This window comes from Ambystoma mexicanum, chromosome 1q (genome assembly GCF_040938575.1).
Source record: "Ambystoma mexicanum isolate Mex_15411 chromosome 1q, UKY_AmexF1_1, whole genome shotgun sequence".
NCBI lineage: Eukaryota > Metazoa > Chordata > Amphibia > Caudata > Ambystomatidae > Ambystoma > Ambystoma mexicanum.
In genome coordinates this window covers 564714828-564733216 of record NC_090922.1, presented here as the reverse complement: position 1 = coordinate 564733216, position 18389 = coordinate 564714828, and the positions used below count along the sequence as shown (strand labels likewise).

Below are 18389 nucleotides of genomic sequence, written 5' to 3'. Positions count from 1 at the left end.
GGGCGTCCAGTGGGTGTAACGCCCACTCTGCTTTTGAGTCCTGCTGAAGACATTGTATACATTGCTATATATCACGCCATCCGATTTTAACTTGATAAGAATGTAATGGCCTCGGTTTCCCTCTTCCACAGGGCTCTAACCTGCAGACCCGCCATACTGGCATTAGCATGTCTTGGGCCTGTTTATCTAGAATAAAGGGTGTCCTGTTGTGTCCACGAAGTAAATCACTTCAATGTAATTTCCTTTGAGGCAAAAACGTCGAAAATAGTTTTTTAAAGTATATGTATTTGTGGGGTAAGGGTCAAAAGGGGGGGGAGGGTTTAGGGTTGGGGCGGCAGTGAAGGGGAAGGGGACATTGGGGAGCACCCCAAAGAAAAATATTGAAGTATTTTTTCCAAGTAATTTCAATGACATAATATACATCAAAGTAATCTAGTTTGTGGAAATGACATGGAACCGAATAAACAGATCGGTGCTATTCGTCCACCTGCACAGTCCCAAAGTGCAGAATCTCATAGCCTTCATTTCTTTTAATGGGCCCCGTCCCATGCATCCCTTTACCTCCATACTTCAGCCCACAATCAGCTCCTACACCCTAGCGTGCCCTGCCCGCCTCCCCTCTTGCTTGGGGGCACTGTCAAGATTGTGGACGAACGGGAACTACTGTGATTTTCTCGACCAACATGCAGAATCCCTCGCTAGCTTTACCTTGGGAAGTCCTATCGCAGGACACATGAGATCACTTAAAGTTTGCTTCACTTCTCATCCTGCGTGAGCACCGAATGCTCTCTGATAATTAAGTCAATTCCTATTCTGTTCTTTTTTAAATCATCATGGAGATAACATGCTCAAATACGCGAAGGAAGGCAACTTTTGCTTACCATCCCTTCCTCATTTTCCGATGTCCTCAGACCTTAGTGGTCAGTGTATGTCGCCAGCTGTGGTCTGCCGAGTTCCTCTTTCAGAGGTGCAGACTTCTCACATGGGGGAGGTTCTCCAGGGACAGAAAGGAAAGAATCTGATCACGAAACAGTGCTTGGACCACACAGGAGGGAGGCACAACCACGGAGGACAACGCTGGGCTACCAGAGGAGACTGATCCATGAGGGGCGGGTTGCACACCTACGAAAGACACAGAGAACCACTCAGGGGAGAACCGGATCCCAAGAAGAAACACTCATCTACTAGGTGTAGAGATTGACCTATTGTTTCGGAAAAGATCCTCCGGTTGCCGATCGCATTGCATAGTTTAAATGCAATGATGGCCAAGAGCAGAGCGTGAGCCACCAGAGACCATCGGAGGGTCTCCCAGTGAGCACTCAGTTCAGTCCACAGAGGGCAGGCATCAATCGACTCGACCAGATCACCGGAGATGGATGAGCTTGGGAGCAGCTACGAGGATGCCGATTACTATGGCTCTGATGTAAGTGTTGCTATTCTATCTCGATGATTGTGAGTGAGTAACCCAAACCTGCTGATCAAGTCTGACACCAGGGATCACTTGTATTGAAACCAATATAAAGATCACCCAAACATTCGCTTTGGGCACATTCTCAGTTGTTTATATAGAGGAGCGTGAGCACTGACCAGTGATTACAAAAGGTGCCCAACTTCTCCAGGGGGCACATTCATGGAGGGACTGACTGAGCTTAAATGCGCATGTGCAAAAAGTAAACTTTCACTCAGCTATCAGAAGCGCGCAATAGAATAACGGAAAGCCAGCCCCACATAATTCAAGAAATAATGATCAATGCATGTTGGGGCCACATATTGTATTGGTTCAGTCTCTAGCAGATCTTGAGCGCAAGTGGTTACATCAGAGAGATGGAATCTCCTTGCATAAGTGGGCATATAGAGTCTTTAAAGTAGGGTCGAAGGAGAGACCAGTTACAGAGGTACAGGGGCCACACTCTGGTTTATCAAGGGAGAAAACAGCCTAGTAGTTACAGTGAACACAAACACTCAGGCAATTAGGTGAGGTTCCCTAATGGACAATGGTGAGCACATACTCATGCGATCAATCACAATATTGACAATGATATTCAAAAGCTTACATACTCAATTGAGAGATTAGATAAAGATTTACGGTAGGTACAAACTCTGATACTCTCACATGATTAAATGCAGAGCTTTGAAAAGCACACTCTCTGATACTCAGTTGAAAAGCTTAATGAAGGGCTAAAATATATATACTCTGGTAACATTCACGAAATGAATAAACTGCTCGGATCGGTACACACTCAAATAATTAACAGAACGTTTTCAATAGGGCTATAAGTTCAATAGATGGGGTACACTGGAGGCAGGCATTGCCAGCACTTGTTATCAGCAGTGCTGTGAGTTTGCAAGACTGCTAGCAGCCTCTGTACAAACTTTAACTATTATTATTATTATTATTATTATCATAAGAGGTACTTTTTATAACTATTAGCAGAAAGCTATGATTAGTTTGTCCATATCACCCAGGGGTCTGCAACCTGCAGATGCTCAGATGGTATGGACGATTCAAATGATCCCTTTATTTATTTATTTATTTATTTATATGTACTGCGCCGACTGCCCACAGGCATCAGGGCGCGACAAAAAAACGACACTAACCTAAGAATAAACATGGGGACCAGACAACTGGCATAGCCAGAGTGACAGAAAGTAACATAATACAGGTCAAAGCAAGAATGTACTTAAAGAGGTGTGTTTTCAGTTTTTTTTCTGAAACTGGAAAGGTTGAATTCTAATCTCAAGTTTAAAGTTAAATGGTTCCATTTGGCTGCTGCAGGCGTAGGAGAGGATTTGCCCAATCCATTTGATCTGTTATGAGGAGCCACTGCAATTTGGCCCAATGTTTCAGATCTTAATGTGCGACCTGGCACATATCGAGTGATTTGAGATTTGAGATATGCAGGTGCTTTCCCGTGGAGACCTTTGTGGACCAGTGTCATAGCTTTGAACTGTACCTTGTCCTCCACCTTCAGCCAGTGCAGCTCCCTTCCAGCGTTGCTAATATGGTCTGCCTTAAATTTCTGCTTGATGATTCTGACAGCATTGTTTTGGATATGCTGATATTTTGCAATGGTGTGTTTGTTTGCCCCCAGCATTAGTGCGTTCCCATAGTCCAGACGCGAGAGTATAATTGCTCTGGCTATAGTAGTGCAGTTCTCCTCGCTAAGGTAGGGTTTAATCGCTTTTAATAGCCTGAGGTAGTAGGAGCAGTTCTTACTCACAGCCTTGCCATTGACTGTGCTGGCTATGGCTAATGGGACTTGTTCAAAACATCTGGAGAGCCAAAGTTCGCAGATCCCTGATATAACCTTTGAACATGAGGGCTCAATGTGATGGGCATGCATTTAGCCTGGCACTCTATAAAGGAATTTGCATGCCATTAGAGATAACCTCTTAGTGGTTAGCATGTGGTACCGCTGAAGAGGATTTGTTAAGTGGTGTCTTAACATATGAGATTATAAATTAAACCAGTAGGTGCCCGGATTCCAAGAAATCATTCAGGGTTGATATAGCTCAGGCATTTGTTGAAGAAAGTATATCATTCCACAGAATCTAACTAGCACGAATTACCGATCACCCGAGGGGGTACTAACTGTATTGGCTCACCTGACCTCAAGGGGGGTGTTTACTTGTGGGAGCCCTTATGGTTATATGATAGGGGAAGGGGGGTGTTTGACAACATGTCAATTTTGTTCATGTGTGGTAGGCTAAACAAAAGCATTAGCTGTCAGGCGTTTGTCAGCAAGGGCTTGCAGCATGCATGGAAGTGGAGAGTATAGAATGTTCAAGATAGCTATGGGGGCAGGGGGGGTGCTTCGTGAGATGTTACAAGAACTGAGCAGTTACCCATATGACAGCCAGAGTGTGAATGAAGCAGATGTCAGATAAGAATGAAAACAAAATCAACCCTGACTAAGGACCCTCTTGCCGGGGAGTGGGGTTCCTTCTGAAGTTATCTCTGCTTTGCAATTGTGTGTTTTATTTTGCATTTTATTTATTTGTGGAGAATTGTTGTTCTTCAAACTGAAACATTGTACAAAAGACCATACAATCGGTAGGAAAGTCCTATTGCTCCGAGTGTTACTTTAGTGAAGCAATGAAGTAATAGGTGGTAGATGAACCTGGTGGTGGAAGGAGGTTTTGGGATTTGACAGAGTGGGTGGGGAATAGCAGGAGACAGAGAGAGACACAAGAGGGGAGGGTTTGCCCTTGAATACGTTTAAAGACCAGGAGTAGGTAATTGCCAAGAGCGTGATTTAGCACACTGACCCATTCTGTAGGGCAGCATAGGCAGAGGAGGGCGGGGATCATGGATGTTTGCAGATAGGGTGGGAGGCAAAGTTCAATAATTTGTCAAGCAGAGCAACTAAATAAAGCTGGTGTCTCAGGAGAAGGATGGAGGAGTACTCCACTCTGCTGAGGGCTAGGGTGGTGTTCAGAGTCTCATTTCAGTAACAGGTGAGATGTCAAACAATTTCTATGGATTCTCATCAGTTTCAGGGTAGCAGGAATGCCAAAGATGCAATGAAGTGTTGAGGTTTGAGATTGCTGTCAAAGAGCACCCTGGTTTATGGGTCTTGTGGGATGAGGTTTCACGATCAGTGGTAAAAGAAATAAGAAAAGGCAGGATATGTGTGAGGTTGAAGAGAATGAGGAAGAGGAGTTGAGCACCAGACAGCGTAGTGCTGCCCAGTGAGGATGGCACAGAGACACTTGGTGATGGAGGATAGCTCAAGGTGGAACGAGGGAAATGAGAAAAAGATCTTGGAGGTGTCAGAAAAAGATGCTAAGAGAAACCGAAGGAGATCAAATTGCTAGCAGAGGAGGTGTGGATGGGGCCAAGGACAGATCCTCGAGGGAACACAGCGGAAGGGGGTGGGTGAACAGGTGCTTTTGTCTGGGAGATGGCTCTTTCTCTATCCTCCAGAGCATGGAAGCCAGGGATTGACATGGCCAGGAGGACAGAAGGCTGATCTAGAATATCAAAGGCAGCAGAAGGCAAGAAGTGAGGGTTGTGAGTACGTTTGAGATGTGAGTGCCAATTCAGTAGAGTATTTCCGACAGAATCTGGATTGGAGGCTGGTGATACAGTGCATTCACATCACGCTAAGGGGCCGGGAGAATATCTACGGGGCAACACACTTGTCTTGAAAGCAAGGAAACATGGAGCAACACGGGTTCAGTCCTGCACGTAGAGGCTGGACTCCTAAGTGGTAATAGGGTTGAAGGGGACATGCTCGAGGAACCTTGGCATAATGGGCAAGACGGGAGACAGATGGGTGGTTTGCAGAGTGGGTGGAGTCAGCTGTTGGTTTCTTCCGAACTGGTTAACCAGCGACTTCCTCTATACAAGCTGGAATGTCTCCTGGTTCTAGAAATAGGTTAAATGGGTGAGGTTCTCTTAAAGTCTGGGGTGTGCAACGGTCCGCAGGAGAACAGGAAGTGTCGGCAAACAGGCGAGTGTGTGCTGTTTCAGTGTGTATGGTAGGAGGGAATGCCAGGATAAGAGGGTTTAAGTGGCAGGTGATGTACAGAACGAGGCAGGAGGGGGAGAGAGAGCAGGTGTCTCATATTTTGAAAATCTATAAGGAGAGGAATGAGACACAATCATCACTTGAGAGTAAAGGGAAGGAAACACTGGGCGACTGAGGCGCGCATCGACCGGTGGGCTCTGGACAGTTTACGGGGAAGGGAGCATAGAACTGTGATAGGTCGGCATAGTGGAAAGACTTGGGAGGGTCTAGGGCAGAGGATAAAGCAAGCACTTTTCCAGTGTAGGAGGCAATGTGGTCGGGAACCCGGGTTTTATGCCAAAGATCTTGATGCATGATTTTCTTAATTTGTTTGAATGGCTGGGGAGCTTAGGGGATAAGGGCGTGGGGGAAAGTGTGCAAAAGTGATTTCGGAGTACACATTCGGGTAGGCCTGCTTGATGGAGCGGGGCACATGAGAATGATAGAGAGATTGATGCAACAGGTTGAACACCAATGTCTTCTGAGAATAGGGGCGGATGAGGAGGTCTTGTTAATCCTGTGGCCAACTTTGCTACCTCTGTTAGTAAGGTAAGGGCAGTGGAAAGAGGTAGTGGAATTAGTGTGCCAGCCTGCAAGCGTGACGCTGTTGTGAGCGAGAGGGCCTATTAAGAGAGGCGGAGCTCCATGGTTAATGGTAGGAAGAGGGATTCGGGGGGGGGGTGATTTTGGGCAGCTTCATGTCAAGCATTATGGGGTGGCGACATCAGGTGGCAAGCAACACAAGGCTGGCGCTCAAAGTATGCATGGTGCATTGGACCGAAAGTGCACACAATATGTTTGAAAAAGGATTGTATTGTTTTCAGGATGGTTAATGGGATAACCACCTCTAAGTTCTTGGGATTTGTGTACAAAGTACCCAGGGGATCTTCCTACAGAAGTGGTTTAGTGGCTTAGGGGCTTCTCTCCAGCAGGAATACTGGATTCCCTCTGCTCCTACCTGTACTTTCTGTCTCCCACTCACAAGGTTTTAGGCCCAGCTTGCTTCCTAACACCCAAAGAAAGTCTGTAGTCCCCCCCAAAAAAACATACCAAAACAACGAGGTCGAAAATGGCGAATTCTTTTGGTCGAATCTTTCGATTCTTGTGCACCTTTTTAAACATAAAAATAGATGTGGGGTTGGGTTAAGGTATACAAAAAAGGCAGGGTATGTTGGGTGGGCAGGGGGGTCCCCCCTCGCATTAAAAAAAGGAAATAAGTGCACATAAGCACCGTAAAAACATTTTCGAAATTCGACCAAAAGAAAATAGTTGTTTGGTCCATGTTTTTTCCCGGCATTTCAGCGTAGAACCCTGAAATATAACACCAAACAGACTCCTTGCCACTTTAGCCAAAGTCTGAGGGACATAGCACTAAGCACATTTCTTGTAAACTCCCATATGCTGCCCACCTCAATTCCAGTGATAAAGTGCCCAGCTTATAGCACTCCACTCACTAGTTGTACCTATGGTGCCCAGCTCACAAAGTCTTTAAGGACATAGCTCCCTGCTTGCTTTTTCAGTCAGCACAAACACCTTGCCCTTGATTTGGATTCCCCCTGCAAGACCCCCCCCCCCACACTTGGATAATGCTTAGGTTTGCAGTTTGTTTCTCATCACATCTCTCAGATGTCTCAGGCCTCTGAGCTCTCTCAGGCGCCTCTGCTCTCTCAGGCGCCTCTGCTCCCTCAGGCCCCTCTGCTCCCTCAGGCGCCTCTGCTCTCTCACACCCCTCTGCTCTCTCAGCCCTCTCATGACTCTCTGATCAGGCCCCTCTACACTCTCAGGCCCCTCAGCTTGCTCAGGCCCCTCCACACTCTCAGTCCCCTCACACTCCCAGGCTCCTCTGCTCTCTCAGGCCCATCTGCACTCTTCGGCTTCATCTCGCTCCTATGAGTTCCTCATCCTCTCCTCTGGCCATTGCAATCTCTCCACCACCTCTTATGCTCTCGTTGGCCTGTAAGCTCAGTCGTGACACTCGGCTCCATCAGGCCTCTTAGGTGTCTCGAGCTCCTCCACTCTCTCAGTCCTCTCGGCGCTCTCAGGCCATTCCATTCTCTCTGGCCCCTCTACCTTCTAAGGTTCCTCTGCTCTCTCAGGCCCCACCATCCATCCTCCTGCAGTTTCCTCATGCTTACCTCCTGCGATTGCACTCTCTCCGCCAGCTCCTCTGCTCTCCCTGGACTCTCAGCCCTCTCATGCCCCCGCTCTCTCTGGACTCTCAGCTCTCTCATGCCCCCACATTCTCTGGACTCTCAGCTCACTCACGCCCCCGAACTCTCAGGCCTTTGAGCTTTTGCAATCCCTTCTGTGCTCTGAGGCATCTCTGCTTACTGTCCCTTCTGCTCTCAGGCCCCTCTGCTCCCTCCTAGCTCTTAGCTGTCTCGGACCCCTCTGTTGTCTGTTCTCTCTGCTCTCTCCAGCCATTCCATTCTCTCATGCCCTCTGCTCTCTCGGGCTCCTCTGCTCGCGTCTTGGTGTTGGACTCTCTCTCTGCTGGCTCTTTTGCTCCCTCAGGCCCTCAACTCCCTCAGGCGCCCCTGCTCTCTCACGCCCCTCCTCTCTTAAACCCCTCTGTTCTCTCAGGCCCCTCTACTCTCTCAGGCCCCTCTGCTCTCTCACACCCCTCTGCTCTCTTAAACCCCTCTGCTCTCCCAGGCCCCTCTGCCTTCTCAGGCCCCTCTGCTCTCTCAGGCCCCTCTGCTCTCTCAGGCCCCTCTGCTCTCTCAGGTCGCTATGCTTTCTCAGGCCCCTCTGCTCTCTTAAACCCCTCTGCTCTCTCAGGCCCCTCTGCCTTCTCAGGCCCCTCTGCTCTCTCAGGCCCCTCTGCTCTCTCAGGTCGCTCTGCTCTCTCAGGCCCCTCTTCTCTCTTAAACCCCTCTGCTCTCTCAGGCCCCTCTGCCTTCTCAGGCCCCTCTGCTCTCTCAGGCCCCTCTGCCCTCTCAAGCCCCTCTGCTCTCTCACGGCCCTCTGCTCTCTTAAACCCCTCTGCTCTCTCAGGCCCCTCTGCTCTCTCAGGCCCCTCTTCTCTCTTAAACCCCTCTGCTCTCTCAGGCCCCTCTGCTCTCTTAAACCCCTCTGCTCTCTCAGGCCCCTCTGCTCTCTCAGGCGCCCCTGCTCTCTCACGCCCCTCCTCTCTTAAAACCCTCTGTTCTCTCAGGCCCCTCTACTCTCTCAGGCCCCTCTGCTCTCTCACACCCCTCTGCTCTCTTTAACCCCTCTGCTCTCCCAGGCCCCTCTGCCTTCTCAGGCCCCTCTGCTCTCTCAGGCCCCTCTGCTCTCTCAGGTCGCTTTGCTCTCTCAGGCCCCTCTGCTCTCTCACGGCCCTCTGCTCTCTTAAACCCCTCTGCTCTCTCAGGCCCCTCTGCCTTCTCAGGCCCCTCTGCTCTCTTAAACCCCTCTGCTCTCTCAGGCCCCTCTGCCTTCTCAGGCCCCTCTGCTCTCTCAGGCCCCTCTGCTCTCTCAGGTCGCTCTGCTCTCTCAGGCCCCTCTTCTCTCTCAAACCCCTCTGCTCTCTCAGGCCCCTCTGCTCTCTTAAACCCCTTTGCTCTCTCAGGCCCCTCTGCTCTCTAACACCCCTCTGCTCTCTTAAACCCCCCTGCTCTCTCAGGCCCCTCTGCCTTCTCAGGCCCCTCTGCCTTCTAAGGCCCCTCTGCTCTCTCAAGCCCCTCTGCTCTCTCAGGTCGCTCTGCTCTCTCAGGCCCCTCTGCTCTCTGAGGCCCCTCTTCTCTCTCAGGCCCCTCTGCTCTCTCAGGTCTCTCATCTCTCTCAGGCCCCTCTGCTCTCTGAGGCCGCTCTTCTCTCTCAGGCCCCTCTGCTCTCTCAGGTCTCTCTGCTCTCTGAGGCCCCTCTTCTCTCTCAGGCCCCTCTGCTCTCTCAGGTCTCTCATCCCTCTCAGGCCCATCTGCTCTCTGAGGCCCCTCTTCTCTCTCAGGCCCCTCTGCTCTCTCAGGCCCCTCTGCTCTCTCAGGCCCCTCTGCTCTCTGAGGCCCCTCTTCTCTCTCAGGCCCCTCTGCTCTCTCAAGTCTCTCCTCTCTCCCAGGCCCCTCTGCTCTCTCAGGTCTCTCATCTCTCTCAGGCCCCTCTGCTCTCTCAGGCCCCTCTGCCTTCTCAGGCCCCTCTGCTCTCTCAGGTCGCTCTGCTCTCTCAGGCCCCTCTTCTCTCTTAAACCCCTCTGCTCTCTCAGGCCCCTCTGCTCTCTTAAACCCCTCTGCTCTCTCAGGCCCCTCTGCTCTCTCAGGCCCCTCTGCTCTCTCAGGCCCCTCTGCTCTCTGAGGCCCCTCTGTTCTCTCAGGCCCCTCTGCTCTCTCAGGCCCCTCTGCTCTCTCACACCCCTCTGCTCTCTTAAACCCCTTTGCTCTCTCAGGCCCCTCTGCTCTCTCAGGCCCCTCTGCTCTCTCAGGCCCCTCTGTTCTCTGAGGCCCCTCTTTTCTCTCAGGCCCCTCTGCTCTCTCAGGCCCCTCTGCTCTCTGAGGCCCCTCTGCTCTCTCAGGCCCCTCTGCTCTCTGAGGCCCCTCTGCTCTCTGAGGCCCCTCTGCTCTCTCAGGTCTCTCATCTCTCTCAGGCCCCTCAGCTCTCTCAGGCCCCTCTGCTCTCTTAAACCCCTCTGCTCTCTCAGGCCCCTCTGCCTTCTCAGGCCCCTCTTCTCTCTCAGGCCCCTCTGCTCTCTCAGGCCCCTCTGCTCTCTAAGGCCCCTCTGCTCTCTCAGGTCTCTCATCTCTCTCAGGCCCCTCTGCTCTCTCAGGCCCCTCTGCTCTCTCAGGCCCCTCTGCTCTCTCAGGCCCCTCTGCTCTCTCAGGTCTCTCATCTCTCTCAGGCCCCTCTGCTCTCTCAGGTCTCTCATCTCTCTCAGGCCCCTCTGCTCTCTGAGGCCCCTCATCTCTCTCAGGCCCCTCTGCTCTCTCAGGCCCCTCTGCTCTCTCAGGCCCCTCTGTTCTCTGAGGCCCCTCTTTTCTCTCAGGCCCCTCTGCTCTCTGAGGCCCCTCTGCTCTCTCAGGCCCCTCTGCTCTCTCAGGCCCCTCTGCTCTCTCAGGCCCCTCTGCTCTCTCAGGCCCCTCTGCTCTCTCAGGCCCCTCTGCTCTCTCAGGTCTCTCATCTCTCTCAGGCCCCTCAGCTCTCTCAGGCCCCTCTGCTCTCTTAAACCCCTCTGCTCTCTCAGGCCCCTCTGCCTTCTCAGGCCCCTCTTCTCTCTCAGGCCCCTCTGCTCTCTCAGGCCCCTCTGCTCTCTAAGGCCCCTCTGCTCTCTCAGGTCTCTCATCTCTCTCAGGCCCCTCTGCTCTCTGAGGCCCCTCATCTCTCTCAGGCCCCTCTGCTCTCTGAGGCCCCTCTGCTCTCTCAGGCCCCTCTGCTCTCTCAGGTCTCTCATCTCTCTCAGGCCCCTCTGCTCTCTCAGGCCCCTCTTCTCTCTCAGGCCCCTCTGCTCTCTCAGGCCCCTCTGCTCTCTTAAACCCCTCTGCTCTCTGAGGCCCCTCTTTTCTCTCAGGCCCCTCTGCTCTCTGAGGCCCCTCTGCTCTCTCAGGCCCCTCTGCTCCCTCAGGTCTCCCATCTCTCTCAGGCCCCTCTGCTCTCTCAGGTCTCTCATCTCTCTCAGGCCCCTCTGCTCTCTGAGGCCCCTCGTCTCTCTCAGGCCCCTCTGCTCTCTGAGGCCCCTCATCTCTCTCAGGCCCCTCAGCTCGATTATGCCAGGGGTGTACGCAGGAGACCTGATGGCAGTGTACCAGTTGGCAAATATGCCACTTCTTGCTCCGAAACAGTCTAACTGGTACACAATCAAAAGCCGGATTCAGAACTCGATCGATCCCTGCATGTTATGGCATTTTACTTGATATTTGTATGGCGCCTCCTGCCATATGTTATGACGTTGAAGCACTGTAGGTTGAATGGCCCTTCGACGGACCGTAGTCTGAACAGACATCAGAAAAGGAGCATTGGTTTGCATGCAAACAGTACATCGCAATTAAAGCAACTGTTCAATAATTAGCAGAGATGACTGCGAAGAGACGTTGTAGAAGCCAAAGTTTTGAGTGTGGAGGTGTGAAGTGGTTTGCTATATAGACCATGTTATAGCTGTACCACATTTCTCATGGGAATCAGGCATTTACTATGGGGCGCGGCACTATAGAAGGAAACAGAGATAGTGTAAATTATAAACCCCAAGGGCAACTGTCTAGAGTTGAGGGCTTGGCTATATTTACATGCACAACTCATGCATATTTTGCCATCATATGCAAATGACATGCATAAACATGGTCTTCCTGTGTCAGTCTGTACTCAAGTCTTACTTTTTACACATTCCAGATCTACTCAGAGGAATGCAATTGCACTTGGGTTGATCATGCCTGCACAGTTAGGCAACTTGCATTGTATATGAAAGAGGAAGCTCCACAAGTAAGGACATATTGCCCCTGTTATATGCACCACTCATGCCAGGGCACTAGAATACAGTGATATACTAGCACCCTTCTTTCATGTTATGTTACTATGCTTTGACTGTTACCATGAGGCTATGCCACAATCTGTACGGCTCTTTATGCCACGGTTAGCCCAGCTCACTGAGCTAAGGAGCAGGGAGTGAAGCTTTCAGGACCCAAGCCAACAAAGCAGAACTCCAGTGCACACAAAGATCAGCACTAAGGATACCCTCAGCTAGCCTGCCAGCTAAAGTGGAGAGAATGGGCATGAAACAGAAGTGAATGTGCCCCAAGATGGATGTACATGCTAGAGAAATTGTGGATCTGGGAGCTTGCACACCTGGAAATCCTTTCAATAATAGCATTTGGCAGGTATTGCATGTCTGAAAGGTGTTTGAAAATTCCTGAAAAGTGAGCAAAAAACCTTTTTTTCTTTTTGGTGTCCTTGTTTGTCATGGTTACAACAAGGATTGTATACTTGACCGAGACATGGGATAGTGCTTTTGTGTAACGTGCTTAAGGACACAAAGACTGTCTATGGGTCAGCAGTGGTAATTAGAAATGTGACCCTTCCACAGTGTCATGGGGAGCCTTGGCATGTAGAAACCATGCCCAAGAAATCACAGAGGGCAAAGCCCTTCTAGTAACATCCCTAGGCCCCAAACTGCCACAAAGTGACTTTAGCAAGTACATGAAAGATGAGAGATAATGTGGGTGTGCTATCCAGTGATATCTCATATAGCAAAGCACATTCCACAAGGACTCTGTGCTTGGAAGCTATCGAGAGGGGGGTAGACCTATCAATGAGATGTAGCGACATAAGAGAGAGCACTCTCAAAGTATGAGTCATATTTCAACTGATGTCAAAAAGTCACATTAGAGAGTCTCTGTGAAGGTTCAGAGGGGCTTTGGTGAGAGAAGATGACCAACTACTTTTTCAAGTGGTACTCGCAGGTGGTACATGGGGGATTTCTAAGAGGCCTCTTTGATCCTCCATTACGCTAATGCTGGGGTGCGACAGAAATAGTCTGGGATCATGGTCCCACAGGTAACCTATGCACTAGTCGGCTATCCAAAACATCTAATTCACAAAGAGGTTCTACCATGGATCGCGGTGTAACACAGGATATGGAAAGAATATAAGTAAGAGTCTCCCAGATGGACCAAGATCAAGTAAGAAGAGGGAGTCCTGTTAGCATCCACGCACTGCCTCTTCAGAAATGTGTTATGCTACGTGGGACCATGATAATGAGCAGGCGAGAGTAAATGCTGCCGTCACAGCCGAATAACACGGCATGATAGATGGGGAATGACAGAGACCTTCCAGTGTATGCATGTGAGGTAGAGACAGGGTTGATCTATGCTTACCAGAATGACTGTGGAATGCTGCGGAACAATCATTGAGACTGACAATGGCACTGCAGAGCACAAGGTAGGACAGGCCACTGTAGTGGCTAGAGAGTTAGCAGTGATGCAATGCTGATGTCACTTCAGGAATGTTACAGTGCATCTTGTGAGTGAGGATTCTAGTGGTGATAGTAACTGGGAGAAGCTGAGCAGTACGCAGCCTGGGTGTTGGGCACTGGTATCTACTGGTATATCTCCTGTATTCCTGTATCTCCATCTCTTATAAGGTTATGTCCTAGTCTGTACCTGAGGAGAATAAACCATCACAACCGACACCGGAACAGAGTGGCCTCCTTCTTGATTCCTGTCTGCATTCCTTGCAAGTACATTGGGGTACACCCCTAGGACCAGACATAACATATGGTGACGAGTGTTCAAGAGCCTGGACTACTGTGGGGGGAGTAGATGACAGCACCAGAATACCGCCCACCAGAAGAGAGTCCCACCACCCTGGGCTAGAGTAAAGAGTGTGTGCTCTCCTGCTCCTGACTGACAGAGGCACTGTCAGCTTGTGTGCCTGCTGTCCCGCAGCTTTGTGAATCAGCCACTAACAGCTGCAGAGCTGGCTGTGTTTGAAGTTGTTCGTGTATTCTTTTCTGCAGGTTGTCAGGTAACTGTGTGAAGCACTCGGGATTTGGCGAGCAATCTGGTTTGAGCGAGCTACCTTAACAGCGCTCCTCCTGTGCCTGGAGGTTGAAGAAGGCAGTGGCTTGCCGATGCAGGTGGGAGCTGTTTCTCACCTGCAGCTGCAGAGCAATGTCCAGGAGAGTGCTGCTGCTGGCAAATTGGTCCTGCTCTGGGCTGTTCTGGTCCTGATGCTGCCAGATGAATGAAGCAGAGCAGAGCTCCATCTGCCGTAAGCATCGAACCACAATGATGACATCATCGAGTGCCCTGTTGGGGTCCTTCAAAGAAAGAACATCGAGCATGCTGACGTCTCATGATCCAACTGTAATAAAGGACTGGAGGAATCGCTGGAAAATGATTGTCCCGGTTTGCACGGTGCAGGCGCTCAGTGGATCTGTCTCCAGCAGCATTGTGTGGCGTATGGAAAAGTAGAGGGGAATTGCTTTGTGAGTCAGGGCAGGCGCGCCCTGAGGACTTTCCCGGTTCCATCTTGTAGAGGAGCAGCTGTATACATCTGCAGGAGTTCCTGCCCCCCTTCCTCCCATATGTTGGATACATGAGACTGTACCGTGTTTGACACCAGTCGATGTGCCAATACTGCAGCGTGTGTTCAAAAGAAGATACCCGTTGAGACAAACCTACCAAATGTATCCCCAAAGTGATAACAACCTAAGGGAGGAACTCCCTGAAGGAATAGGTGAAAGAGCAAAGAAGAGAAGCTAGTGACATTACAACAAGTATGTATGACGTCCCAAGATACTGGCTGAAGAGGATGTATAGATCATAAAGAAACTAATGACGAAGTAAAGAATCAAGTGAGCTTTTAAATATGAAAAAAAAGATTACATGTGCAGAAAGTGCTTCAGAAAATCAACCGTTCAATAAATGTACAGATGCTGAAACGCAAGGTAGACCAAGTCATCGTAGAAGCTGGCTATACGTAGTGAATAGAACACAGGCAAAGCCACCATTATATAGAAGCTGGACATCGGTATCATGAATTTAGTAAGCCAGGACCCATGAAGCTAGAAGGGAAAACTGTATAGCAGCAAGAATAAACAGAACCGTGGAGCTGCATGGCGAGGTTGCCTGGCCTGGAGTCAAGACTGAAGCAGCCAAGGTCAGCTATCTATTCTGGAAATGAGCGAACATGCAGAGGATGAATCTTCCCTGGTCAAGGTGCAAAGAAAGAACATCAAGAGTGCCACGCTTAATTCATTTATTGCACTTGAAACCTGCAAAATGGACCAAATTGTGGTCTCCTATCATGTGAGCCAAGGATGAAAATGGAGTTTGAACTTGGAGTCCCAGACACAATAGTGAGTGCTTTCACTCCTGTGCATTCTCAAAGGCAAGGATACTTTGCAAGGCCAAGTACAAAGACAATATTCATGGCAGAAGGCATGGGCGATGAGAGATGCTGGGCTAATTGGGTGGGGAGGTAGTGTCATGCCCCATCACCTTGCAACTGGGTCTGGGCTTATGTGCTGCTAAGTGAACCAAATGTTCCAGACATGGCACAAGTGTGCCAAACAATTATAGCAGTCCATATAATGAAGGACCTTATAGTTAGAAGACCAATGAGAAACTATGTATCTAATGTTTCTGAAGATGACATGTTTTAGAGGCAAGCATATGTTGTCCACCTGATAGTGGAGAGCCAATCACAATACTAGTTCTTATAGAAAGTATAGTTAGATGTTCCCCTTAGCCAATCCTTACCCTTCATAGGTTTTTCATTATTGCCACATAGTACTGCGTCACCTCTGATGTATTTCTGGTATAAAGATTATGTTTCATGTAAAGATTGATGGGAGACTGAGCGTACGTCCGTTGATGTTTGTTGTAAACTCCCTGTTTTAGATAATTGTTAATAAAACAGTACTTTGCCATCTTACTTTGTTGTTTCAGTTATTTGGACTCAAAATTATTCTGTATGATCTGTGAGATATATTTACCCACTCAGCAGTACTTCCATCCATAATCAAGCTGCACTTCAGCAGAAACAGCAAAATGGCTGCGCTGGCTCCTTTGAGCACCACTGCCTCGCATCAAAACTGCATTTTGCAGCTACAAAAGGATGGCTGCACTGTTTTGCCAAGTGCCATTGGGCAACATGGTGTAGGGAGCATCCCGAGAAAGGCCGCCAGGGTGTGTTCTTGTGTGTACTAAAGAAGCAGAGTGAAAAATCTTTGCTGCAAGCCCAAAGTTTCCCATTGAAAAAGGGAAATATTTTACATTGAAAATGATGCCGCTCTGATGCTCTTTTCCTCTGTTCCTCATCACACTACTTTCATCAGTGAGACCCTGCCATGCCCATCCACCTTCAGAGTGTGCCCTAGCAGAAAAGAACATTATTCCTGAATGGCAGGCTGTGTCAGACCAAGTCTGGGAAATCAACAAAAGCTTTACTTTCAGTTGCAAGGAAAACGCTTTACTTTTGGGTTACAAAATGTCAAAAATCAATGCTTCAATGAGACCCTGGCTCTCTGGGCCTATGTCAATTTCAGTGGATCTGTGTTTTAAACAAATTGCTGTATAAAAGAAACTGACTATGACTGTAGAACAATGTGGGAAATTCAAATGGAACCTTTTGAAAGAAACATGCCAGCAGGCCTCACACCATGTTTAAATGTACTTTTGCAAATAAGAAAAATACCTGTTTTAAAAATGTATGTTGGATAAGGCCCTGCCCTTGTCTAAGAATGTAAAGGGGTTTATTGTAACGCTCACCTGATTCCCACGGAGGCGCTGATCTTGGCAGGAAGGTGTCTGTGACTCGAAAGGTGATGTGCAGAACCCGATGGGCTTCTGGGGTCGAACCTCTTCGCACTGTGTGTCGAACTCGTAGGGTGAGGTTTCTGCAGGTGAAAGAATATGGGGGGTTAATGGTCTGGGTTGTTCACTGTCCCTATTCCTCTCTCTCCCTCTCCGTAGAACCCCCAGGTCAACGTGCTCACCTTAGATAGGTGAATGCTGGGCTCTCCATCTGCGTCGGGCGCAGGGCGCTGTTGCCAGTTCCTTCACTGCTGAAACATAGGCCTCTTGGACTCAGAAGACCATTACCGTCGTTAACTGCACGAGCGGTGAGTTTCCAGACACCTTTTTAGTCTTTATAGTCTTTAGGTGCAAGGCACGTTAACATTGAACAGGACTTCGTATAATGCTTTTCTCCCTTTTGTCTTGCAGGACTCTTGAGGAAGATGGAGTGAAGCGCCTGGAAATGCGTGAGTAAATGCAAGCGCTCTAACTGTCTTTCCCCTTGCAGCGTAGTTCGTGCCGAAGAGACGCCGGAGTATTGCAGGTGTTCTATTGCGAAGAGCGCGATGGGCGTAAGTAAATACCTTTCTAATGTCTCTTCTTTTGTTTTTTCAGAAGTTGGTTTGCAGCGCCAGAGTACGCGGAATGTCCTTAAGTAGATACAATGCTTTTATCTCCGCAGGCGGCGATGCAGTGTGAAGAAATCCAGAATTCACGGAGTGCCGGTGAGTAGTGACAATGCTTTTATCTTCGCAGGCGGAGGTGCAGCGTGCCGAAAATGACCACAGCCGATGGATCAGGTGAGTAGCACTGCGAGTTAAGGCTGCCTTGCTAACCTGCTGTTTCTTGTCTCTGCAGGTGCTGCTCTCGACTGGATGCAGGAATGGTGAGTATGCTTCTTGCAGATTCAGGACGCAGGAATGGTGAGTATGCTTCTTGCAGATTCAGGATCGTAAGAAGAAAGGCTGGAACAGACTCGGTGAGCGTTCTGCTGCAGATGCAGAATAACGCGAAGCACGTTTCGTCTATCGGGTGTGGTTTAAATAGCCTTAGAGTGATGAGGCGTCTTCCTACACGGACCCGCCTAGGTAAGAAAAGAGTTCCAGTTCCAGAAGCTTTCCAGTGCTGAATCCAGGGAGTGGAGCTTGCCCCACCCAGGTAAGAAAGTAGTTCCTGTTCACAGAGGACTTCTAATAGGCTGGTAAGTAAGCAGCATGGTCTGCTGCAGGTAAGTCCACCCAAGCATCTGCACACATATTATGAGCCCGGCGCTTCCAGTGCCGGGACCGATGATTCTGATGAGCCTGGTGCCACCGGCGCCAGGACAAGGTCCAAAAGGTTCCCGTGGGGACCGGCTGGTGCCTAGGATTAGGGTTAGGGGCCTGCTTCCAAGGACGTTGGGCTGGTCCTGGCTCCTTGGAAGCAGTGATCATGACAGTACCCCCCCTCAAGGCCCCTCCTAAGCGTGTCTTCTCCGGGAGTTTTGGCTTGTCGGGGCGATTTAGATGGAATCTCTTGACCAGGCGAGGTGCGTGGACATATTCTGAGGGTTCCCAAGACCTTTCCTGGGGGCCGTATCCTTTCCAATCAACCAGATAATATAACTTAGATTTGGAGATGTTGGAGTCTAGAATGTTCTTTACTTCAAATTCGAGTTCTCCGTCTACCAAAACAG

The 18389-nt window shown here is 49.6% G+C and overlaps 1 protein-coding gene across 1 annotated transcript in view; it reads left to right on the top strand.

Moving 5' to 3' along the window:
• Window positions 1–1061: 1061 nt before the first annotated feature.
• The window catches only part of LOC138531998 (C-X-C chemokine receptor type 3-2-like), a 68732-nt gene continuing 51404 nt past the window's right edge, over window positions 1062–18389 (top strand). Inside the window, exon 1 of the mRNA XM_069641029.1 lies at window positions 1062–1423. Coding sequence (XP_069497130.1) covers window positions 1373–1423 — 51 coding nt within the window. The 5' untranslated portion in view covers window positions 1062–1372. The remainder of the gene's footprint in view (window positions 1424–18389) is intronic.